General features: G+C 38.1%; 1 protein-coding gene across 15 annotated transcripts in view; it reads right to left on the bottom strand.

The window, feature by feature from the left end:
* The window catches only part of PARD3 (par-3 family cell polarity regulator), a 467,913-nt gene that overhangs the window by 133,061 nt on the left and 308,524 nt on the right, over window positions 1-26,328 (bottom strand). For 6 of the 15 annotated variants that reach the window (XM_087778469.1, XM_087778511.1, XM_087778460.1 and 3 more), the window contains 5 exons: window positions 24,057-24,208; window positions 23,377-23,409; window positions 22,913-22,957; window positions 16,298-16,525; window positions 10,269-10,485 (listed from right to left, as the gene is read on the bottom strand). In XM_087778469.1, coding sequence (XP_087634595.1) covers window positions 10,269-10,485; window positions 16,298-16,525; window positions 22,913-22,957; window positions 23,377-23,409; window positions 24,057-24,208 — 675 coding nt within the window. The remainder of the gene's footprint in view (window positions 1-10,268; window positions 10,486-16,297; window positions 16,526-22,912; window positions 22,958-23,376; window positions 23,410-24,056; window positions 24,209-26,328) is intronic. The other 9 variants (XM_087778478.1, XM_087778410.1, XM_087778432.1 and 6 more) reach the window with 5 other exon arrangements.

The following is a 26,328-nucleotide window of genomic DNA, read 5'->3' on the forward strand; positions in this document are numbered from 1 at the left end:
ACAACACAGGAAACACCACAGGACATCAAAGCCCTTGGAGACACTAGCATGGACAAGGTACTATCCCATTTTTAAAATAAGAAAACAGTTCCTCTCAAAAGCTTAAGCAACTTCCCACACTCCCAGAGCTTTCTGTATTGCAAGCACAAACAACATACTAACTTTCTGCAGATTCCATTGACAAAGCCAGGTCTATGAAGTTAATATATCTGCTGAACTAGTTATTTCTAACAGAGAATTTCTCTACCGATACTGCATTACCAACATACTTTCAACGTATAATACAAACCCTTTAAAACAGCCGTATCAGTAGCATGCTATTATATTTCTTGAAAATAGTTAAGCCCACCAAGTACAGTTCCATGAAACCATACTGTATTCTTTTTCCTTTTAGGACTAGGAGCTACAAGACTGATATCAAAAAAGTCCTGAAAAAAGTGTTAACATTTGCAGAAACGATGAATTTGTCTTCTGCAGAAGCAAACATTTCAAAATTTACTGTTAATCACATCATCAGCTAGCCCAAACGTACACTGTAAAACTACTTCATGAAGTGAACGCATTCCAGCAGGGTCTACTTTACAAACATCTACAGCTTTTTCTTGCACTCCTGTTTATTGTAAGTTTGCACAGAAGCAGTAAAAGTTAATATGCAGTGGAACACTACATTAACTACTGAAATGTTATTGCACATCAGAAAGGTTTACTGCTACTTTGCAAACATGCTTACCTGAGTGCCATAAAATACTGACATAATGAGTCAGATCTACTGCAATGCATTCCAATCAGGTCTTCGTACTTGTAATGTAAAAGCAGCTCCTTGATACAAAAGTCATTCTACACAATCTCTAAAAGACATTTTTTGTATGTTATACTACAAATTTTGTTAGTATTTTGGAATAAGATAAATATACCCCAAATCGTCAGTAACCGGACAAATTGCTCAGAACAGAATACACACACACCATTTTTGTACTTGAGCACAAAGACACTGTCTCAAGACATCCTTGAGCTGCAGATCACCGAAAGCCTGGAAGGCAGAGCTGGGAAGGACTGCTATACCGTTACCCTGTTCTGGTACCCCACCCTTGGGAGCTACTATTGACCACTGTCAGGGACAAAATACTGGGGTACAGGGACTTACAGGGTAGCATTCAACTCTGTGTGAGTGTATTCTTATGTTCTTAGATTAAACTCTAGAGAACCTGCCGAATATGGAAGGAATTAAAAATAATACTTTCTCCCCTTCCAATATAAACTTCCTTCTTTTGTGACTGGCTGAAACGACTAAATGTCTGAGGTTCTACTTGATATCTGTACTTGGAGATGAAAACTATCAGCATTAATACAACCAAATTTCATGCTTTTAATTAAAAACAAGGTGATATTTTCTGGTGTAGCATGAAATAGTAGAAAGGAAGATTTCTGTAGACCATTTCTTCCTCAGTTCCAAAGAAAATAATCACCTTTTCCAGCTCAGTGCATCATATCAGACACTATTAGGTATCATATCAGCCAATCAAGCTTGGTATCCTAATAGTTGCCAGTCCAAGACAATTTAGAGTAAGATGCTTGGAAGTACAGTAAAAATAACCTGTTTACAGATGACTTCTTCCTTAACACTTAGCATGCAATGGGTGGCTCACAGTCACAAATGCATGCTTAGCTGCGTTATTTCCTATATTCTTGGTGTTCAAGGAACTGTGGGGCCAGTAAGTCCCTGGGGGTAATCACATATCACAAAAATCCTTTAAAATATAAACTTTTTGGATGGCAATCTTATTGTACATCCACATTTTTGCTTCATGAGAAGGATAAGTACATGTTGATTGATTCAGCTTTTTTGTACCAGTGATTATTCAGTGTATCTTGTTCCTATCTCCTCTTACCGAGGACAAATTCTTTTCACCAGGAGAGTGGTTAAGCACTGGAACAGGCTGCTGAGAGAATTTACTGAGTCTCCATCCTTGGAGATATTTGAAACTCAACTGGGCGTGACACTCAGCAAGCTGATGAAACGTTGAAGCCAGACTGCTGTGAGCAGGAGTCAAACCAAGCAGAGATCCCTTCCTGCCTGAATCACTCTAGGAGTGCAGTATTTTCAATATCTCTTCAGTTCCTCCTAATTCCATCTATTTTTCCCTCCAGAAGAAGTCATCAACAGATTCAAAGTGGGGTAAATGCTACTTGCATACCCTCTTGGCATTGTGTTTCTTATATTTCCTTCTTTCTTATTCTTTCTACAAAACTATTGTTCCCCCTATTTTTCCCTGAAACAACAACTTAAAAGCCTAAATAAGCCTTCTGAATGCTTTATGCCCACTACATTCTTCCTGCCTTCAGGGAAACACAGGGGTTCACAGATTATTTCTATTCCGGTATGTTCTATTTCAGAAATCATACTGGCTTATACCCGTTTTGCCATTTTCACTGAAGTGTTTTATGACTCCGTCTTTAGTGGCTATTTCTCTGCACAACGGTAGGACACGTGGAAATCCTAACAGGACGAATCAGCATGCCAACGCACTGCGAACACAGGTTGTTGCTCCCAGGAAGTGAAACACAGTAGTAAGTTGGAGCTTTGCCTTTTAGGAAAGGATCAGCTGTCCTGCAGCTGCCAACTTAAGTACCTTAAGTAACTACGACTTAATAGCCTATGTCGTCTTCATCTATAAAAATATATTAAGTCGAATTAATTGTCATCTAAGACAACATTCCTATTCCTGTTTTTAAAAAGGATTTTCAAAGACTCTGCTTTAAAACCATAATCTACAACATCCATAATGTATACCAATGTACAGGTGCTATAAGTATTAAATCTCCAAAGAACATTTCCAACAGATAATGAAATGAATGTCATTAATGGAGCTTTTCATCTAACAGATCCTTCACATCTCAAGACAGTATTTATTTACCATACTTTGCTAGGCACTAGCACACTGCCTAGTTAGTCTTCAATTATCACATCAGGTGGAGGAAAAAATCCTATTTCTATACAAGCTAAAACTGAAATTAACTTTGAATCTCTGAACTGTCAACAAATCCTTCTCTGAAAAGGCTTGCTTTGCAGAGATTATAAAGTAGGTGTCATCCTTGACACTTGTGTTCTATATTCATCCGGCAGGCCTGGAAGAGAAGCGCCGCAGAACGCCGGGCAGGATCGCGGAGGGCTCAGCTGTCACGCCGCCTGCCTCCCTCGCTTGCTTTGCAGGCAGAGACGGTGCTGTAGGTGTCAAAGGTTCTCTATTTAAACTCGCTGACAAGCAAAGGAAGAATACTGGGAGAATATGTTAGCAGCCACTATGAACTCATCTCTAGTAACAGGTCATCCTGAAACTTATTTCTGGATGTTAGAAACAAAAGCCCTGATTCTATTCAAATTAAAAAACAAACAAACAAACAAACAAACAAAAAACCAACAAAAACCCAACACATACAATATATCCCCATCAGATTTACAAGTACAAGATTTACCCTGGGAAAATCCAGTGTTAAGAATACATAGAGCAAAGCCCTGCTTTCTGTCAGAATGACAAACTAGAAAGCCACATACGATTACGTTAATCTCTCACTTCAAATCTCCCTCGCACAATTTCATACCACCACTTTCTGTGTTTCGTTTAAAAGTCACAGAGTTTACTAACCACTTAATGAAGCCGCATTCCTTAAATCCCTGACAGATTATGTGAAGTTGTTTGGTTTAGAAAGACAAATTTGCCATGCCATTGCCCCCCACCCCAATGACATCTTAGTCAAAAACCGGTGTGTTTGGGGCTGCAGGCAATGAAACACACATTTCCTCGAAACAACTGATTCCACCAAGCAGAAGAAAAAAGAAAGGTGAAAAAGTGCGGACAGGAAGGAAGAAGATGGCTTGCCTTTCCAAAAAAGAAAAGCTATTTTCAATCAAGCTTATCTCTTTCAGTCACTTATTTACTTTTAATTGGAAAGAAGGAAGTGAAGAATATGAAAATGCTTTGAAAGACATTTATAAGAGTTCTGGGTAATTGTCTGCATCAAAGATGACAATTTGCTGCATGGCTGATTTCATTTAAAAGGCTTTTCTGATTCTGTGCGTCCCAGTGGCCGGCTGAAACTTTGAAAATGGATCAGGACAAAGTAGCCCAGAGCAGTGCAGGGCAAGCAGGTGCCATTAGCAGCCAGGATGAAGGTTATGCTCCTCCCCTGAAGCTTGAAAAGGTATCACGCCTAGACCTCGCATCTAGGATTGCAGTGGGTCACACATTTTCTAGCTGGTGGCAGAAGAGGGGAAGCAGATGAGGATTTAATGATAGTTGTGCCAGCTGGCTCACAGTAGTAGCAGGCAAAAACCAGAGTGCACATGGCCCCAGATTCCATTTACCTGAGCAGCGACCCAGCTCAGCGCTTCTGATGAAAGTCTCAGCACAAGCACCGCAAGCTGTCGGCAATGTTCTCAGGTGAGCATTAGCAAACCTAGGCACAATTCAGTGTGTGAACAACAAGCTTCCAAGTTTGAAATGATACAGCCGACAGGTGTTTAAGCAATAACCTCCTCCTCTGTGTTCTAAGGTTCAAGATTTATGGTATTTTGTGCTGCGAGCAGAGCACTAAAGAAAAAAAAATTTTCCAACTTTCGGAGCTCATTCCCATGTTTTCTATTAAGTCCATACATCAGTAAGCGTCATCCACCAATACCAAGTCCTATTAGTCATGCTTCCAAGGAAAATGCCGTTATTGCTGCCGCTTAAGCTACTGAACGATGAAAATCAGACCACAGATTTTATTTTATCGAGTTCAAGGTATTTGCCAGTCCTGTTGATTAGGGTATAATTCAACGGTATTTTACACAACTCAGATACCTTTTTGTCATGTGCCTGCTTAAAAGTCTGAAGGTTGTTATTAAATGAAAGAGAAAGAAGGTAATTACTAAATCAATGGTACAACCCTTGTGATTTGCTTTTCATCTCCTCACAGACATTACGATGAGAAAACTCAAATGAAAATCAGAGTAGGCAATACAAGGAAGTCATGTAACAAGCAACAGTAATCCATGTAGGTTATTCTCCCAAATGCCCAGTCAGAGGTCTCAGATGGCTAATGTGGTTGAAATGTGTAATTCAAAGCTACAAATACTATGTTTATGAATCTGGACATGTCCAGTGCACCTTGGAAGCAGCTGGGGGTGTGGGGGGGAAGACAACAGTATATCTGATTTCAGCTAAACAAGGCTGCAAACTAAATTATCTATTTCCTCTCACAGAACTGGAAGATACAACAGTGCAAAGCTCCCAGTAATCATTTTAAATGTAATTAAATCTAATTAGGATTAGATTTTAATGGTAATCTGGGAATATTACATTTGTATTGGCTATCCAGTGCATTGATTTACCCACCTGTATGCTACAATAGTTAAGAGAGGAATTAAAGATCAGTTATCATACATTACAGCTTTACATTTCCATCAACATTACAGGCCAGATCTTCAAATATACAGTCTCCAGTACTAAAAACATCTATGCACATGATGAATTTTAAGCATACTGTCTTGTTCCACAAACTTCAACACACAGTGTTTATGTTTCTGATTGAAAAGTTATGTTTATGTGGGACTGAGGTATTAATTCCTACAGTAGAAAATTTACTTATTTCATATAACATACTTATCCACAGTTGCTTCAAATTACATTACAACCATTTCATAAGTAACCTCGAAAACCAAGGCAGGTATTTTCTTGCTTAAAGTCAAGGTTAAGACACAACGTGTGTATCCCCCATCTTTTTTTCTCCTCAGCAGTTCCCCACGTAAACTCAAACATACCATTTGTATTTGCAAATCCATTTTTATCCAATCATATCAATGATTACTTGTTTCAGCAGGTTTTTATTATCAAGCAGTGACCGTCTCTCCAATATTTCCAGCAAGACATGACTAGATAAGCTTGGCCTCCCTACTCCCTTCCTCCCTTTGGAAACCCAAAGCTGCTTTTTTTCCCTCCTTATTCTCAACATCTTGGTAGTTCAGTTTCTTCTAAAGATGTTATTCCTCAGATACATCGTTTCCTGAGACTGATCACTTGCTGGACATAATTTTTGTATCATAAAACTCTCCAATGAGATTTCTTCTATACAAACTCCTCAGTAAGAGCGTGGCTGTCTACTTCTTTGCAAACAAGATAAATTCCCGCAAAAAGTGGCATAATTACAGCGATGCCAGTGTCTGACAGAACCATGGTTCAGGGATGACCAAAGAGGAAAATTATATATGGCTTGAGGAAGCTGGGGAAAGATGTGGAGCTACCACTTCATTTGCTTATCACCTATTAGCTCACCAGTCCAGGCACTCATCTGGAAACTATATCCAAGCTTGTACACTGGGAATAAGCACGAATGAAGTACAGGGATCTTAAGTGATCAGCTGCACCACAGAAGAGTGTCATTTCATCATCACCCAAAACCTGCAAATAAGAACAATCTCAAATCTCCCTATCTTACATCCTGAGGGCACCCACTTTCATTTCAGGAAATATCCTGTACATGACAAGGGCAAGAGGAGGGGAAAAGAAGGTGGCATATACAATTTTCCTCTCTCAGGACAGGAATGTCGAAGAATTATATGACATAGAAGCCCATCAAATTAATGTATCCCTACCAGCACTAATTACAGGTGCACTGCTTGAAACTGTGAAGCCTCTTTCTTAAGGCAGCACTAGAATGACTTATTTATCAACTGATTGTTTTTGTCAGGTTGATTTTTATCAAGAAGCAAAATCTCTACTTAAATAAAATCAGACTCAGAAATGAGTTAACGTATTTTAGATTGCACTTGGAGAAGCATACGGATTTTTTATAAACTTCTGATGTCAAAACATTTATCCACTCAGGCCTTCTTAGTAGTGAAACACAAAAACTAGCAGAACTTTATATCAGCTTCCCAAAAACTATTTGCTTAGCTGGCAGTGGCCAGCCCGGCACCCCCTCAATGCCAGCAATGGAGAAGAAGGAACTGCACAGCCTCACAGTTGGTATGTGATTACAGCCACAGGACATGGCACACGATCCTATTGAAGGGATGAGAAAGACAGGAATGATACAACTATTCAGGTAAAACAAATACATTCAGGTGTAAGCAAAGCTCTGCAGCACCTCCATCTCCTCCAACACACCAATATTTTTGTTCGACACTTTTCTAGGTTAACTTCTGCTCTATGAATATAGGTGAAGAAAAAAAGACTTCTCAGCCAAATGACAAATTTAAATAAATTATTCTGTTCTGCCCTGAAATGTCAATTTGAAAAAAGAAATACACTCATGCCGAGACACATTTATTTCACAGTGAGAAGGGTGAACTTTCAGACTGTCCACAGCCCAATGTCAGCAAAGGTCCTCTGGAAATAACGGGAGTTGTGCATGTCAGAGCCACGCAGGCTGTGCCCTGTGTTTTACAGTTCTCCTTCATGGTTATGTCAATCCTCTTTACTATGTTTGATAAAAGCAGTAAAACAATGGAAATGCTTAAAAGATTTACTTATGATTTTAACCTGCTATCTGAATCATCCAGGGATTTCTTGGAAATGATGACTGGATGCTGAAGGATAAATGTAACCTAGGGTTGTCTAGTGGGAGTTTCCATCTCGCAGTACAGTTTAATGAAGATCCCAGTAGCAAATCCTAAGATTTTAACTGAAGGCAAGGAGAGACTTTCTTTTATACACCACATAGACTCCACTTTATGAGCTGCCAGTTTGCATATAGGCAATATAAATCCCCTTGGCTAAACACAGACATTGGAATAAAGTGTCAGTTAACAATTTCATTCCGCAAGTGTTTTGCCCATACAACCTAATGAAGAAAGATTATTTTAAGATAAGAGCACTGAAAAGGAAGAAAAGAAGTGAAACGGGAGAAAAGAATAAGAACTACAAAGAAATCACAGTGTTGCACAGAACCAAAACATCCAATTATGCTTTGATCATGGCTTGAATTTTAAATGTTACTGTCATCATTATTTTCTATCGCACAACTTCTTTCAGTGATTCCTTGATATCTATGATATATGTCAGATGTACAGAAAAACAAAGCATGTTATAGGCAGAAGTAGTAGCTTATCTTGCAGACATAATAAAGCCCATCTCTCAAACATTATTGAGAAGCCTGTCAACAAAGCAAATCAAGCACCGAGTGGAAATGAGGCATAATGCTTAATTCCCTCAATCATCATTTTCCTGCTTGCCAGGAGCACCTCTCTTGGGTGGGCTGACAAGGTGCAAGCTAATTTACAGATCCAGGAGGAGTCAACTGCATCCGGATAGCACCGCTCCCACGTTAATTAAGAGGAGACTGAAAAGTAAAGTTCACTCAGAAATGGTAGTGAGGGAAAAAAAAAACCTCAAGGAAACGTTGAATGTTATGAAGAGCAAACAACAAAGCAATCATCAGATCTTCCTATCAGTCAAATTACTGTTGCTTCTAGATTAAAGATTTCAGAAGTGTTATACTGAGCATACAGACAAGGTTACTTCCTACATAGGTGGGAGTGCCTGATTAAAAATGATATTAATTTCCACTTTCACACTCAGTTCCATCTAGAGCTTTCAAAGCTGCACGGGAACACCAGACATCGGACTCTAAAGCTGGAGGGCAGAGAGGAGCCAACAAGCCCTGCACCGAGCCGGCTCTCTGGAAGATGAAGGCTCCTCTCTTTGGATGGGACCCTCTGCAAGCCAGCCCTCTGCCTGCGTACCAAAGCTTGCAAGATGAAGCAGCTATCTCACGGGTCCTCCAGGTACCAGAAATGTTACACAGGAGGAAGCTGGGGACCAAGGAGCTGCCCAAGCTTTCTAGATGCTGTGAATGCTTTCTGTCTGAACTCATGAGATAGCACTCATGGAATCCAACTAGCTACTTACAGTCCACAGAATTTATCATGTGTAATTGGCCTCAGTTTTGCCTGCTGTAGAAAAATAGCAAAGACTGCAGAAGAAAACCAGTCAACATTTCCTATCTCTAACCTTCCACCCTGCCCCAGCACAGGGTGCAGCTGTCAGCTCCAGGCTTGAATTTAGGCAGGCAAACATCCAGAACATCAGGGCTTCCCCGTGGGACTCGCAGGGGACCAGGCTGAAGTGCTCTCCCCCTGTCTGAAGTGTGGGACTATCCTATGACTCTTTTGGTACTCTGTGGCATATGCTAACAACCCAATATTGTTTTGTGTTTTCCAAACACATTTACTAACTAATATTTTCTAATCAACTAGTTTTTCTATTAACTGATTTTGTAATACGATTCACAGACACAGAACAACTCTCAAGAACCTACACAGTTACAGCTTAGGTTCAATTAATGCTTTACATGATAACGAAGGTAACAGGATGAAAGGTAACTGCAGCTCCACTTAGATGTTTTCAGAGCAGAATCATTGTTAAGAAATCTTTAAAATAATACTGGTATCTCACTTCAAAACTAAATAATGAATCACTGCATATACAAAAGAAAACAAACATTGCCTTAATATTGTTTTTTCTTGGAAATATATTTATTTACTCTAGCTAGCTAAAAGAAAGACTGATTTTCTTGCTCTCTCACCCCTTCCCACAAGTGATCAAAGGTGTTTGTCATGCTTCACCATTTACCCAGAACAGCAGGGTGTCCCTCAGCAGTCTGCTCCTTTCAGATCACTTATGTCTGCTGGAGAGACGACTCCTTTCAAAAAAACTCAGTGCTTGGTAAAAATCAGGTCTTTCACTGACCCCTTCTCCAGACTGTGGGTTCTCAGAGCACACAACCTTATTTAGATCCTGTTTTCCTTAAGAGGAGCATGCTGTTTTTCAATCTCAAACTGATTCATCTCTTTCGCATCATGCCTCCATGACACCAAACAGTCTTAACAGTACAGCAAAGAAAAACCACTCATTTAGTAACACTGAAGCTTTGGGTACAGTATTAGGAACAGCACAGTTTAAGAAAAAAACAAAACCCAAAATTGTTTGACCTGCCAAAGGATATGTGCACTACTTAGATGTCACCAAAGACACTTTTCAAGACCAAGCAGTTTGTTGCTTAAAACCATTTTTTCCTTTGCAGCCCCTTTAGCCTGCCAGCCACCTCCTTCTCTCCCATTCTGAGCTGCTTCCCTTCCATGATACCACTGATAGATCAGCCTGTATACATCATTTATATATTTGTATAGTAAAATACGGCCTCAGCAAACAGTCACAATATAAATGAATAACTAAAAGATGAAATTTCATTTTATAATTCATTCTTACATTTGATTGCAAAGCACCTACCTGAACATGTCTCCTAAGCCTTTCAGCATTCCTTTCTTTGCCTTAATTTTATCCTTCTCTTTATCTCGATCTTTCTTCTTTTCCTTTCCAGCCTTTTTTCTGTCGCCTTTATCTTGGCTTCCATTCATCTGTCTCTCCAATGAGTGGGATGGCTGGTCACTTGCTGTGGACACAGATTCTCTACCAGATCTTGAGCTCTCCTCTGTGTCTTCCTCCACTGAAAGCACATATTAAAAAACATCAGTGGGACAAGGACAAACAACAAGGGCAGGCTTTTTGGTATATTGCATAATGTATTTTGAAGCAGGATATATGCACAACCACAAAATACTCTTTTTTTGTTGTTGTTTTTTTTCTTCTCTAAATCAGTATCTGTTCATGTGTGGGTTTCCTGGAATGTTCATTTGTATTATTAAATTCCTAAAAGCAAGGAATTCACCTTTGCAGAACACTCTACAAAACATGATTCGTGCTTTGTGGGTACTCTGAATAATGTATGGATTAATAAAGAGGATTAGCAAAGTGATGTTAATTGGCCCATTTTGTTTCAGTATCTAAATCAGTTGAGGAGAGCTTTAGAAATACCTGCAAGAAGAAACAACAGCAGTGCAGCATGCCCTGTCAGTAAATTCTTAGTAATGCTCTCATAAAAATATTAAAGTCATTAAGGACTGTTAACCCTCAATACAAGCCTTAATAGACTTTTTTTTCTGCTGCAAGTAACAGAATGGTTTTGTCACACACTTAATTTCCTGGAGCAGTTTAAAACACATCATGCACCATGATTTTTATTCTTGGTTGAGATGGGGCAGCCTGGGAGGTTCGGGTGGGAAGATTCCACCCAGCGGAACAAGTAAAATCCTTTAAGGGCAGATAACATGTTCCTTCTCTGTTTCTAATCCAAGATCAAGACTCTGAGAATCCTAAAGTATACCCAAGGTTAGATTTAACAGAGAACATGTATTTCAGAAAGCTTGAAAGAAAAATGACCCGAAGAAACAATGCATTCAAAAACTGAAAGCTCCCCCAGTAGCTTAGTGAGAAATAAATAAAACACTTCAAGCTCATGGGTCAGAATCCTGCAAACATTTTGACTTAACTTAAAGATAAGTCCAAAAATTACACTGCATGGCTGGTGAAGCTGTGACCTTCCAGGAGCTCTAACATTTTATATCATCACATTATAAGTAGGGCTACACCATCTCCCAGTTTTCCAACAGACAGCACAAAGCAGCAATTAGGATCACAGATGCATACTTTGCACTGTCTCTTGCAGCTCTAATGAATACAAAGGCTCCAAACAACTTTTGGCAATAGAAGTTGAAAAATACAGTTTTGCTTTACATATACACAGTCTATGGAAAAGAAATTTTTTTTTGTACTCAATAAGATTTGTAAATGGCTATGGCTTAAAGAAGGAAAAAAGAATCATTTTTTAGTTTAGCATATGTTTACTACTACTTCTTATTATTCCTACTAACATTGTTTCTAGACCTCCATGACTCTTCTACAGCCAATAGAAGTGTGTAATTCTTTAGAAATTTCTCATACATAGACTACTGTAGAATATAAACTTGCTTTTCTTAGTCATCATTCATGTTCCCCTTACAAGTAATTCACTGAACCTGAAAAGTCTACAAATCACTGACTGAAAGCCATTCGATATCGTCTCCTCTCTCTTAGACACTTGCCTGCAAAATACTGTTTATCCATTAACATTACAATACACAGACCTGTCCAATAGACTTAGTACTTATTCACTGACTATCCCAAGATTTCTATAAATATTTTCCAACCCTGGAAGATCCCATAAACATATTTCGAGAAAAACATAGCATGTCAGATGAATCTCAACATTAATAATCATTTTTGAATCTCAACTAGTACAAACCACACAGACAAAAAAGGAAAAAAAAAAACAGGACAGGTCTTGGCATTTCCTGTTAACTTAAGCAGATGATACAGCTTCTCAATTCTAGGCACAGCTTTAATATTCCAATAATTGTATTTTAGAAAATTAAGAGACCTGTCCTATTACTAGCTACTACTAGGCCTCTGTACTAGCTGTACTTGTACTTTTTTTTGGCCAGTGTTTCTTAATCAATGTCTGGGATGATATTTAGTTATTAAAAGAGTAGTGGAAAACCACTTTGGAATAGAGATGCTAATTTTTTGCATGTTAATTTATAGCTACAATCTGTTCCAGTTAAAACCAACTAGACATTTAAAAGATTGTACTTGCAAACGAATATAATTAGTAAAAAAAAAAAGCATTAAATTTATGACGAATACTGAAGTCAAATGTTTACTTGGTACTTCCATTGCTAGAATTTTAAAGATGACTCAATTTTGACCTATGGTTGTTCATATTCACATAACAATACATTAAATTAATCCTAAATATGTATAAAGTGTACTGTGCTATGCTGAGTTGCTGAACAACTTGTCATAACAATGCTTCCTCTTATTATTTATTTTGCATATTTTATGGAGATAACATTGCCTCCTTTCCACACTTGTGCTGCAATAAATATTTGTCTATCATACACAGTTTGCTTGCAATTAATTTGGTAGCTTAGACTGAGCCCTGTGAACTAGGATGCCTGTTCTCCTGGAGTAAACACTGGTGTCTCTACTGCAGTAAATAGATTTCCAGTTTTCTTAAAAGGACTCAACATGAAAAAACTTGTTTCACTTTTATGCAGCACAGTCATTCTGCAATTAACATACACCTAATTACTAGTGTTTAGAACAAATGCAAATGCTGCTCAATTAAAATTCAAACCCAGGCTACAAATGGAACTCCTAATTTTTGTTAAGTTGCAGTAATGACATTAGGTTACTGCGAAAGACAGAATGTATTTGGTTTGGTGCTGTTATTGCCTTCCTTTCCTGCAACCTCCTGCCTCCCCATTCAGGTTGCTGAAGCCAAAAAATTAAATTGGAGTATACTTTAAACATCAATTAAACCTGAAAACTAGTGTCATTTCATGAACCACACCATACTAAGGAGAACTACACATACAGGTATTATGAAGCTATTCTCCTAATTAGGCCATAAAATGGAAAAGATGCACAGGAGGAATCAAAGCTACTTAATGTGAAGCTATTTTGCAACTAAGCTTCTAGGCCTCTTATTGTGATATTTAATACAGCCCTAGATTCTGGTAATTAAGATTCAGCAAAAGATTAGAAAGCTTTGTCGATCTCTCCCGAACCAAATGCCTTGTTCTCATTCAAGACGCTAAAGATAAACATTTTGCTTCCAGTCAGCTATTTCATGTATTAAGGGGGGAAAAAAAAAGCGGGGGAAAAAAAAAGCAGGAAAAATGATCTGTAAAAGCTGAACACCCACACCTTTGCACAAATGTTACTTCTTTACAGTCATTAAAACTCAAACGTATCTTCTCAAATACTTTTTAAAATGTTGTCCCAGAACTGGTCACTGATATCTGATTTTCATTCTACATTTAGTAATTTAACAACACGTTGTTCCAAGGACAGCAAGTACCTTCAGAAGAGAGTCAGACTCTTTGCTACATATGCCACCTGTATTTTTATGGCTTTCGTACATGGGGTGATGACATGTTAAGAATTCCTCTATACAATTTACGGCAGTGCTATTATTTGCTACTCCAAAGAGGGTCACTGGAAGAAAGAAGCACCCTTAGCACTGAAACATTTGGAGGAGAAAGGGGAAAAAATTCAAGTAAGACAAATGGATCCAACCTCAAGGGCAAATTGACCACCAATATGTTTGCCTGGGTTTTGTAATGAGAGAAAGCCACATTTTAATTTCAAACAATTATGGAATAATTAAATACAATTAAAAAAAACTTAGGCACTGTCATTATGGCAGCAGTGAGGCATTAGTTACGTTAGGAGCAGATTGTTAAATTAACTTCTACATATCTGCATGTGCCCAGGCTTTGTCCAGCTGAAGACACCATTTGGTAAATTCTCTGGAACATGAGGCCACATATAACTTACACAAAGTGAAGCAGACTGCGATGCTTTCAGTTTTAACACAGATACAGACATGTTTTTGGAAACACACACCTGAGGGCCTAGCATTTTGTGCTGCTCCCAGGCAGCTCTGGTTGGGCCAGCTCTTAAGCTCCCACGGCCACCGTGAGAAGGAGAAGACCTCGAGGACTGAATTCTGTCCGACCAACTTACTATATCTGCTTTGCTACTCATCTGCTTCTATTAACCTGGCACTGCAAATTTCTGGATGACTTCTTAGATATTTTATTATAATATATGGAAGCTATTAAAACACAAGTAATTCAACAGAACACGCAGTTCTATGCATATAGCTTGGTCACACTTTGCTCAGCCCTTCTTTACCATGTGAGATTCGAGAACAGCCTCGCTCTTGCTCTCCCATGACGCTGAGATGGCTCTTGGTCCACCAGTGCTAGACAGCTTCATCCATACAGAGTGATGAGGGCAAAGAGTCACCTCATGGCATTTCGATTTCAGCCAGAAGGCTTTGTCTGGTTTCTGCTACTCCCATGCAAAGGACACAAAGGCGACCAAATACTTCCTTGCTACTCTCTATGCATTGCATTGACAAGCTCAAAACCTCTTACAGTAATCTCATAAACCTACGCTCACCTAGTAAGCATTTCATGGCAACAGTTTTGCTATATTTTTGATCAAATGAAGTTAAACCGTCTGTAACTTCTGGATAAGCCTTGGATATCTGATACCTCAAAACAGGATATTACTATCAGTGGGCTCACACCAAACAAGGCCTTTTATAAAAACATGGTCTTAAGTCCCAAAAGACCATAGGCATGCAGCCTGGGAGAATGATCAGGATCACTACGTATTTTCTCATACCTATTCTTCTACTGGCCAGAAACAGATTGACAGTCAGCAGCACCAGAGCAGCATTTAGCCTCACTGCTGCGTGAAATTGCTAGGTGCCGGAAAAGCAAAGCAGAATTAATTCCGTCCATAACTACCTTTGAGAAAAGTGACTGGCAAAATGACCTCCCTTTCAGTCTCAGACCACTTTTAGAAACAGGCAGATTTAAAAAAGAAAAAAAGCCAAGAGTTTTAAAAAAATAAAAGGGTGATTACACAAGTAGCTTATAAAAGAATTATCAGGGAATGACGCTTATGAAACAGACCTTCTGAAACTAAAAAATTTTTAAAAGAGCGGAGAATAAAAAATCTCTTTTCAAGCCTTTTCTGTTAGCATTCAGGCTAAATATTTCACTACTTCAACCTTCCCACCATCATCTTCATTCATAAACTTCTAACTACCTGCAGGTTGATTAAAAAAAATTCTGCTGGTGTGTGACAAGTTGAAAGTAGTACAACATGAAGGTTAAAAATTCAATGATTTTAATACAACCCCTGATTGAGGTAATTTACCATTCATACTATTTTCATTCAATACGAGTTGTCATTTTACCAGCCCATTCTTACATAGTTCAATAATGATAAGGTTAGCTTTGAAGTGATTCTTTTATGTTAATGACATTCTCCACATGTTGGGTCATACTTCGGGTTAAAGAACTGAAAATGTAAATGAATGCCCATTAGGGTGGGTAATAGCTGATCATTAACTTTATATTTTATTAGATCTGCCAGCCTTACTCACTCTAATTAAAGGACAGTGATTTCTTTTTTTCCCCCAGACACTACAAATGTACCCTTTCAAAGTTAGATGCACATATTTTTGTAACATAAATTCAGTGGGTTTTTGTCTTTCTGCATAATTTTTTTTCTAATTTACATTAGTAAATTAATTAGCTGTCTTACAGAAAATTTTCATAGTAATTTAAGTAAACACACTCCTAATAATCTTATTTCCTTATTTTAGAAAGGAAGGAAGCTGCAGAGTGTTGCAATCTGTTAATGCATACGAAAGGAAAAAGCCTCAAAAAATGATGAAGAGAAGTTAGTTCTATTCTTTTAAAATCCTAAAATTATCTTCTATTACTTTTAATCACCTTCTAAAGGAATTAACCTATGTTGTTAACATTCTTTGTGTACAGCAATATTTTACTTACAAGTTTCCATGCCTTCATCATCATCATCTGCCACAGGTTTATCATATGATTTGTCTATGGCAGCTCTGAAGCTTTCATTGCAGCCTCGTCCTCGGATAATTCGCGGGCGCGGGCGGTGGAAGGGAATATCACCATTCAGAGTCACCTCAGCAACGGCTGTCTGCAGACTTTCTAATGAGCTGGATTTCTTCAGACCTAATGAAGGCCCCACATCTCTGGTTGGGGAACCTTAGCGATTTAGGGAAGAAAAAAAAAAGTAATTAGAATTAGTATTGAGAACTGCATGCTTGATTATGCATATCCATCCTGAAAGTCTTTGGGGACACACTTAACATTATTCACATCATCTCTCAATAATCTGTAGGGAATTCTCTGCAGATTTGTTGGTCTCAGAAGTGGATGAGTATGTCAAGTCATAGTCAACGAAACCGACAACGTTAGCAAGATCTGGCTTTTCAAATCGGTGAAGAGAGACCAACATCCATTACTATTATTTTAACAATTTGAATGATAAAGTAATCACGGGGCTTTAAAAACATAGCTCATAAAACCAGCAGAGATACATATCTATCAGCATCAAACAAAACTATTATTTTTGTTTTGAGCAGAATATTTCATCTGTACTAGCAACTGATGAACAGAGAGCGGATTATGGGCATGAATCCTATTGTGTTTAGAGTAGCAGTCTTGCAAAGCGGCCTGACTTGTGGCTTCAGGGAACATGCTGTTTGCTTTTAATAGAGTTTTAAAGACTTGCATCAAATTCCTAACAATTTCATAATTAAATGCTTCTGAGAAATATCAGTTGACTTGCTGGGATTTTGTGAAGTTGTTTAAAAATAATCTGTGGAAAGGACTCAATTAGTCAGGCAATACTAGCTATCCAGCTGGAAAAGAAATGCATTCCTGGCAGTCACCAGGTTGATGTTTGGGCAGCACTACAGCTGGGGCTCAGGGCAGCTCTTATCACTGCAGCGTGTTCAGAGGTGTGCCAAGAAAGCCCCAGACAGTATTCTGCAAAACCTTTTCCCTGTCTGGGCTTTTTTTCTCAAGTTCATGGACTAAATGTCTACCCTCTGTTTTTAGACACACACATTCACAGTGCAAATCAGCTGACAATTGCACAATTAGATCTCATATTACAGTTAAATCTGGGAGAAATCTTTTGGGGAAAAAAATCACTGTATTTATTTGAAGTGATTTTATTTAAAAGCGCAGTACGGTCTTGGCCAGATTTTCCATAGGATTTGGGGCTGGAGAGCAAGATGAGGTGGGACATCATCATAGCCACATTTCCTGAAGTTATGAGACCAGAACCCTCACCTAGAATATGGAAACCCCACTTTTTCTCTACCCAAAGGCAGCAGAATAGAGAAGAGTGTTGTGGCACCATGGCTGTCCCAGGTGGTGGGTTTTTACTGCATTGATATCACTACCCTCATCTGACAGAGGCACAGAAAGATAAATTTCAAAGCCAGTCAGCACTGAGAGACAGAGCCAAGAACTGAACCCTCAGGAACGCCAAACCAATGAACAATACAAGCAAGGTAAGCAAGGTCTGGTGTGAATAATGCAATAAAGGAAAATTACCTTATTTTAAGTGTTTATCTCAGAATACTACAAAGCTCTGGAGTTGATCCCTATTCCGGTAGATATTAGGAGGGAGAAGAGAGACAGGATCTGTCACTGTTCTTTAACAAAGGTATGTGAAGTTACATTACATTGTGGAAAACTACTACTACGCTACCAAAACCAGCTTCTTTCACTACTCAATATTGGGTGGGGAGGATGGGGGTTGCTGGACCTACAGAAGGGATACAGAGTAACAGCATGGCAAGTCTCCTCCATGTCGTTTGTTAACTTGGTATGAGATGGAGCAAGGCTGCAAACGCTTTCATTTTCTATTCAGCTATTAAAATGCTGAGCAATTAAGTTAAACTCAAATCTCTCAGATCAAATAAATTCAAACAGCAGCTGTCAAAGTATTCCCCTTCAGCTGCCCTACTGATAAGATGAATGTGTAAATAGAAACAAACAAAAAGCCTCTTTCACAGGTCTACACAACTCCTGCAGTTTGGTTCCCCGAGAGGTCCGGAGTTCTGCTACTCGGACCCTCGGCCAGAAATAAGCACACCCAACGAAGGAGAAATTTTATCTTGATGAACTCACATCTCCTAGAAGAAGCCACCCTCACTCACAGCCCATACTTGCTGGAGGGCTGAGGGTCATGAGGATGGCTGGGGGCACTGCGCAGCTGCTGGGGTGAACAAGAGCAGCCAACTGGGACAAGGAGGGTTTGATGGCTTCCCAGCTGTGCAAACAAAATGCAGTCCAGGTTCACCAAACTTCTGAACATGGGCTGAAGTCTAAGGCAAGTATTTTTACATAACGCTCTACCAAGTAAAAGAACTCCAGTTTAGACAGTGCCCTATAAAACGATCAACTTTCTAGCATATGCCAAAACCTGCTATTCCTCCACTAATGCCTGCAGTACACAAGAGATTTTTTTTTTTATTTTTTGAGATTGTATTTTGTTAAAAACAGTCCATGAGAAAGGAAAAATGAATGCAACGTTTTGAAGGAAAAAAGGAGGAAACGGGACAATCATATATAAACCAGCTGTTTGACAGATTCAATTTCATATACAAAAGGAAAGGGTATCCTCTTACATGGCAACTTACTGTAAACTTCCTTATTCCAGATTCTGCTTTGCAACCTTGAAATGAAATGCTCATATATCTTTTCCTAATTACTGAGTGGCTCCTTTTGTAAACAGTAATTATAAAGAAGGCATTTATGTGCCCATTTATGTTCATAAAGGACATTAAAAAAAATCCATTTCCTGCCACCCAATACAGATCTTTGTGAGAACTGTATTTATGTAAGCTGTGCTTTCCCAAAGGAAAAGCTAGATGAGATACAACCTAATGTTCCTTGAGTACTGTAAAACTAATAATGGATTACAGAAATGATAGGAATATTTACTGAACTTGGGTGGCCATGAACACAAATGTGGACAGGTTGCAGAATTTGAAAGAGGGAAAGGTCCTCTCACAAGCAATTTAAGTACCATGATCACAAAGCTATGTATATTTTAATACCTTCACTATCTTCTATGGCCACTTCATAGCAAGTCTACTATTTTCAAAATATATAGTTAAGCCTCCCTGTAAATTGAGCGAGTTCAGAATTTATTACGAGAATTCACCAGCCAGAAAGTGAGTTGTTTACCCATAATCCGGTGAGAAACAGCAAACTTTCTTTAAAATGGATTCTGCTTAAAATTTATGAGTCACATCAAAACCTTGTTTTCTAAATACAAAAATGTCAGCATTTTCTTACAGCCTTTACAGCACTGGTGGTAATCATCAGAAATGTTACCTGCTCAGAACGAGTTCTACTTCTATTTTGACACCAGAATTTAAAGGAGAAAAAAAGAAAAGAAAAAGATACATGTACCTGAAGCATCTTTATATGACTGAGGGATAAAAGGGATTCTTTTATCATTTTTAAAATTTGAAGTTTATCAAAATTTTCCTTTCCAACAATTTCGTTAACAAATATCCTTTGAGGTAGATTCATCCCTCTGTACCACAGCAGTCCTCCTACTGTGACTGCCACCATGTCAGCAGTCTCCCCGCCCGCTCCGCTTACACGCTCAGCCGTACGGCTCTACTCTACATGCCACGCACCCCTACCCATCCCTCACGGGCTTGCTAGGATGCCCACCCCACCCCGCCACGCACAGCCCCTGCCCACCACGCATGCATCACCACTCCCTGTGTCCCCAGCTGGCCAGCCCTCGGGGACCACGGCCTCGCCCTCCAGGCCATGCAACACCCTCCGCTCATGCATGACTGTGCCGGCGTCGTGGGCATCTGCTCTCACGGCCCAAACAGCCCTTGCCACATAACTTCGCAGCACATACAGATCCAACAAGACATTTAAAACACATAGATCACGTGAAGCCTACATGTTGCTCCCTGCTCCAAGCCCGCTGTTCTTCCCTTGTGCTGACACTGTCTAACAACTCATTGTGCTTCCACTTCTCTTGTCTTATGTGAAGTATTTATACAGTGCCACAAATCCACTTGGGCAATTTGCAAAGGCAAAAAGCACGGTGTCAAAGCATATACGATGTTTCCTTCAGTGACTAATTTCAAGGCTATAAAGCAAATTTTTCATTAGCACTTTCTTTTAAACAACTTAAAATGACAATTTTGTTTCTTTCTGAAACATTATTTTTATTAACTCTCAGGTTAAATGCTACCAGCAACTGATGCCAAAAACTTCCCTTGATTTGATTAAACCGGTTTTGCAAAGGCACAAAGTCTACTTTCTAAACACTTTCTTAAAGGACATTAGCAGTGAGTTTATTTACTTACTAACATCTGCTCCGTTAGATTTGATAAATTCTTCTGTTCCTAGTTCAATTCATACACTGAAAGAGTAACAATTTGGCTGGGGAGAACAGGGGAGGAATAGAGCAAGCAACTGCATCAAAAATAGTTTAGTTTTGGTTCCATTTAATAAAACAGTTTATTCAAAAAGCACTGTGTAAAAATAAATAAGTAAACGATTTAAATAAATGTTCTTTGATTTTTTTTTTTCTTTCTTTCTCATTTTCACAATGTGTACATGGAAAAATATCCACCTGTAACTATAGTATGTCTGCGACTCAATAAATGAGCCATGCTCAATTGCTACTGAATATACTTCTAACCTCTAGGATGAACTGTAAACACTGCAAGGATTAGGCACTTCAAGTGAACTATAGAAAGAAAAATAATTAAAAATCTATTATAGTAACTAGGGCTGGTGAGTTCTACACTCTCCTTTTCAGTCAATACTATTAAGTCCAACTTTGACTGTAACAGAGTTTGTTTTTACTTCTTCTAAAGTAAATATATGCTGAGGTTTTCTGGCTTCTAAAGTTCATTAAAACATAGTTCACCACACATTTTAAGCATTTTTTTTCTTAGAACCAGACAATTTTTAAGCCAAACTACAGTAAGCGGTCTGTTTAAAAACCACATCCATCTTCAGTAATGGGAGAAATCCAGTGTTTATATACAAAACTTGGTTAAAAGCACACAAGATAAATAAAATAAAAGTACAGCAAAAGGTGTTTTTCCTTTTTTCCAGCCACTGAGCTTGCTGCGCACAAAATATGTAACTGCTTAGTCCAGATGGTTACGGTCATGCTCTTTCACCCAAGTTGTCTGACTTGTCTCTTTTTTGGAATTTAATCCAGGTGTTACACATAGAGAAAAACTACACTTGATTAATACCACCCTCTATTGATACCACCAAAACCACTACGCACTTTTAAAACCTAAGCATCGGATTTTACTAAAACACACAGGTTTTACACCATGCTATCACATCCCATTCAAATAGGTAGGCTAACAAGAAAATTAAAAATAATTTACAATAATTTTGAGTTTGATCTGTTACTCCTTTTTAGGTGAATAATGCTCAGGGGTGAAGGCAGTTCCTAAGCACTGATTCTTACCACAACCATTAACGCAATTCATACATTCACAGTCTGATGGCTTTAATCCTTCAAAACATTCACACATTTTAATTTTGTGTACTCATTCTCAATTTGTAAAGCTGCAAGTCTGTGGCCATATTCTGCAACATTTTGAGAGCTAGAAGTTTTAGCTGTTTAAACAAAAATTTTAATTTTATCACTTGATTATTTACAGCTTTTCAGTATTCCTACTCATGTTGTAAAGCATGGTTAAACAGAGATGCAGTTGTGAATTATTAATTGTAAATTCTGTATGGAATGCCCTACTCCCCAAATCATGCTAAAATAAATAATATTTTCAGGTTAAAAAGGTGAATTGTTCCTAATTAGAGCTAAGTAATGTTATGGTGTCCTCTGGATCCAGCCTAATTAAAATAGCATTCCAAAGGTCAAAAGCTAACTTATATTAATAAATCATAAAAGTTCATAATTGCATGGTGCATTATTTTAATTACTAATACAAAATATGCTTTGAAAGCTATTTCTCATTATCATTGTGTGCAACATCACAATCGATGGTATGTGGAAAAGATTCTATTTACATATTCTTTTGTTCTCTTACGATGCTCAGGTTTCAGCTCCAAAGGCAAATCAGCTTTCACTAATAATCTTCGAGTCAACTCACAACGTGTATCTGATGACCACTTAAGGCAAAGGTAGCAGTTTTCTAATTAAAATAATTATTTCCAAGCACTATATTAGCACTGTAATAGCCAAGCATTCGACTCTTCTACATCATCTCTCTGTACATTAGAGTTTGAAGCTAGGAGGAGATTTTCCAAGATTTTTTTGAAGGGACAAAAAATCTAAACAACTGTGAATATTTATGAGTTCAAAGTGTAGAAACAGGTGTCTACCTACAGTCACATGTATGACCTGGTTGAATATACTACCCTAGATACTTATCTCTACAGAGAATTCTCTTTTTCTGTACGACTTGATTATTCACAACAATAGAAAGCAGCCATGCAAGTACTGGAATATTCATGTTTTCATGCAATTTGACTGGCAGTTCTGTAATTGTGGTAAGCTGCTTTGACCAAGGTTTCTATAGCAACAGCCTTACTGTCAATTCTTACCTGTTTTCTGGTCATCCATTGTACTGAGCTTAGTCTCGTCAGCTACTGTTAAAAGGTAAATGTATAATGGTTAGCCCAGTTAGTGCCCATGCCCCACATGCATCCAACATTCCTTCTGTTTTGCATATCGTTTTTTCAAGTTAGGGGACTTTAGCAATGTCATACTTCATGCAAATAAACTGCAACAGTAAGCAAACATTCTGGGTAGAAATGGCAGCAAACTAGTAACCTTCATGCAATGTCAGTCATGTTCACGTCACAGGCAGGTACAATATGTTATTTACACGTTAGCACATCACAACTAGTCAAGACAAGTCAATACCACCAACCTTACTGTCCCCTGAGGAAGTTGGTGAATTAGGGACTGTAGTTAAGATATTCACAATTATTGTAAAGGAGCGGATCGTCTTATATTTTATTATTCTTAGTAGGGAATTTTGTGTGTTTAAACAATCAAAACTCACTGTTTAAGGTTACTAGAGTCTGCTCTTCAGAATCTAAATTCAATGGCAGAAAAATAGACGGGCCTGTTAGCGATTACTTATTCTCAGTTGTTTTATCAGTTAAAATGATTACAGTCGATTGCCTGTCTTAGCCGCTGCTCCTTTATAGCGCTTCTGATATAAATATTAAAACTTGGGTCTCAAAACAGATGTCAGACTAGCCCCATTTTCTAATTCTGAATGAACTTTAAAAAAAAAAAACAAACTTGCATCTTTAATATCTTAATCAAAAACCATCTACAAAATGAGAGACTACGAAGGATCTTTAAGGCTAACTGCATTATAACCATGAACTGAGAATAATCCTGTCTAGCCAGAACCACAGCGTGGCAGAGTTTTACGCAGTTATTCTACATGGATTAGTAAATGCACTTTTCACCTCCATTTTAATAAATATTTTTAATGTTTATATACAACCATATATCCAGAGGGCTACAATATTTAAATGTATGGACATTTACAAGTGGTACAAACAATACCCAGGCCACTTGGCCATTCATGTTAAGAATACTTTACTTCCCACCAGTAGACATTACGTGCAGTAGTGCTGCACATAAACAATGTGTTTGGAATTACAAAATCTATATACTTACAACATGAAAATCAGGTTCAAATAAAACAATTAAAAAAATATCACTCACTACCTAGATCCATGCTTTTGGATTTTCGTGTTTTAACAAACTCCAACTGACTGGCATCTGAAAATTGCTTTGTACGCTTTTCTGACATGCTCTGGCGTCCAAAACCCTCTCGCTGGAAGGCAAGCACTGGATCAACATCTGGACTAAGAGTGCTGTAGGAAGGGAAAAAAAATCATGCGAACATTTATCAAGATCACGCAACCTTTCACTCTGCAGAGAAAAGCATTTATTTAGCACGTGACTTCTACCAACTATAAAGTGCACATTTTTAAATAAACCACTGCAAGTAGTCAGTTACACACACGATGGATCTGTTTTACTGCATCGAGCAATTCTAGTTAAAAAGTATCAAGAATTTCACTTATGAGCTTTAATGAAAGTTACACATATCTGGTGCACTATACGTATACTATCAGAATGTACAGCCCTAACACAGGAATAATTTGAGGGAAAATAAAACAGTTCCTTTTTCTTCATGAGAAACAAATACATTCTGTTGATAGCAAATTATCAGATTTTTTTTCATCACAAAATGTTTTTAGTATAGCATAAATAGAACCTGCCCTGCCTGAAGCCTCCAGAGCTTTGAATTTTCTCATTTAAAGACTTTGCATTAAAATTTCTCTCCATCTGTGAAATTGCTTGTAAATTTTTCACAGCATCTCCTGGTTTTAACCTGGCTATGACAGACAAACGTATTTTTACTCATTACTTCCCTACAGAGCAAGTATTCACAATGGTTCCACCACTAAATCAGAAATGGGGATAACTGGACTGAGTTTCAGTCTCTTCTGCAGGTTTCTTGCATGACCCTGGCTGAGTGAGTCAGGTCTTCAGTGAGCAGTGATCGGCGCTTCACCGTGCTTCATCAGAAGCACACTGAAGATAGATTTATTAATGTTGGTCAAATGTTGGCAGAATCATGAATGCAGGAATGCAGGCAAAATTTGGTGTGCAAGCTAAACCCTAAGCTTGCAATGTGTCACCATGGCCACAACACATATTAAAACCAATAAAAAATTAAAAAAAAAAAATGCAAGATTGCTTATTGCTAATAAACAATCTGAAAGGAAATTCACACAATGATCTTCTGTCTCCTGGAAAAGGGAAGAGTATTAAAAGGAGCCTGAAGGCAAGCCCAAACAATTTAGATTTCTACTTCCGCTGGCACAAAAGAAACCAAAAGCATAAAATACTGAAAAAAATGAATATTTTGCACCATTGTTATCTATCCTATAGGAAAAAGATCCCTCAAAATACCCTCTTTAATTGTTGTACTTCAAGATAAAAAAAGCTAAGTATTTTGTCACTGAGATCTACAGATAGACTAAATGCCATTCAAAATATTGTATATATACATGTTACTGTTTGGTAACATGTTTCAAAATAATTATTTTCTACTTTAAAGGCTAAGTATAATACACATCTCATACCTAGTGAGAAACAGGCAAACAGTGAATTTCTGCAGAAACCAACTTTTACTTTTAAATTCTGTAACATGCACATGTTTATGTATGCCGTGTACTATAATTTATAGAAGCACCTTTGATCAAGAAACACCTGGGTATTAGGCACACCAGTGAAGGGAGGTAAGGAAAAATGTCCAAAGGCATCAAGTATCATCAAGGATGAAAATCACTATCCTCATTACCAGGCAGCCTAGAAGAAATTCAGTCTAGCAGTGGCAGATTTACAAATAATAAGATATGTGCATGTGACAAGCATATAATACTTAAGTGAGAGAAGGATCAGAGCTTATATGAATAAAGTCAATGTCAAGTGCCTTTTGACTTTAATGTTCCTGGCTCAGGCTCATAATGTTTTACATTTAATTACTGCAACTATTTCAGAGATGTCTGCACAACTTAGCAACGTTTTGAAGCATATGCTTAAAAGCTCTGATGAATCAGAGCCCGAACTCAAAAATAACTATTTAGTCCTCACATTCACTCCCGCAAAATAGGGAAAAAATTATCTCCACATGATAGAAAGATAGAACAGACAAGGCCAATATACACTTCTAGCATTTACAGCAGCGCAACACGTAGCTGAGTAAGAAGCACCTAAGTCTGAAAACATTCTCCAAGTGACTCAACTGAACTTACAGGGTTTCAACACCTTTCATAATCAGATCATAAATGACTTTCCCAAGGCCACACAGGAGTTTCTGGCTCACTGCTAGTCAGCCCTGTCTCTGAAGGCCAGAAAAATGTGGTTTTACTAAGTGAGAATTTTCTCTAGCAACATCTGTTAACACAGCTCACGTTAGTTA

Source organism: Nipponia nippon, unplaced genomic scaffold (genome assembly GCF_047370975.1).
Source record: "Nipponia nippon isolate SJK-2023a ecotype South Korea unplaced genomic scaffold, ASM4737097v1 scaffold_1, whole genome shotgun sequence".
NCBI classification, from domain to species: Eukaryota; Metazoa; Chordata; class Aves; order Pelecaniformes; family Threskiornithidae; genus Nipponia; species Nipponia nippon.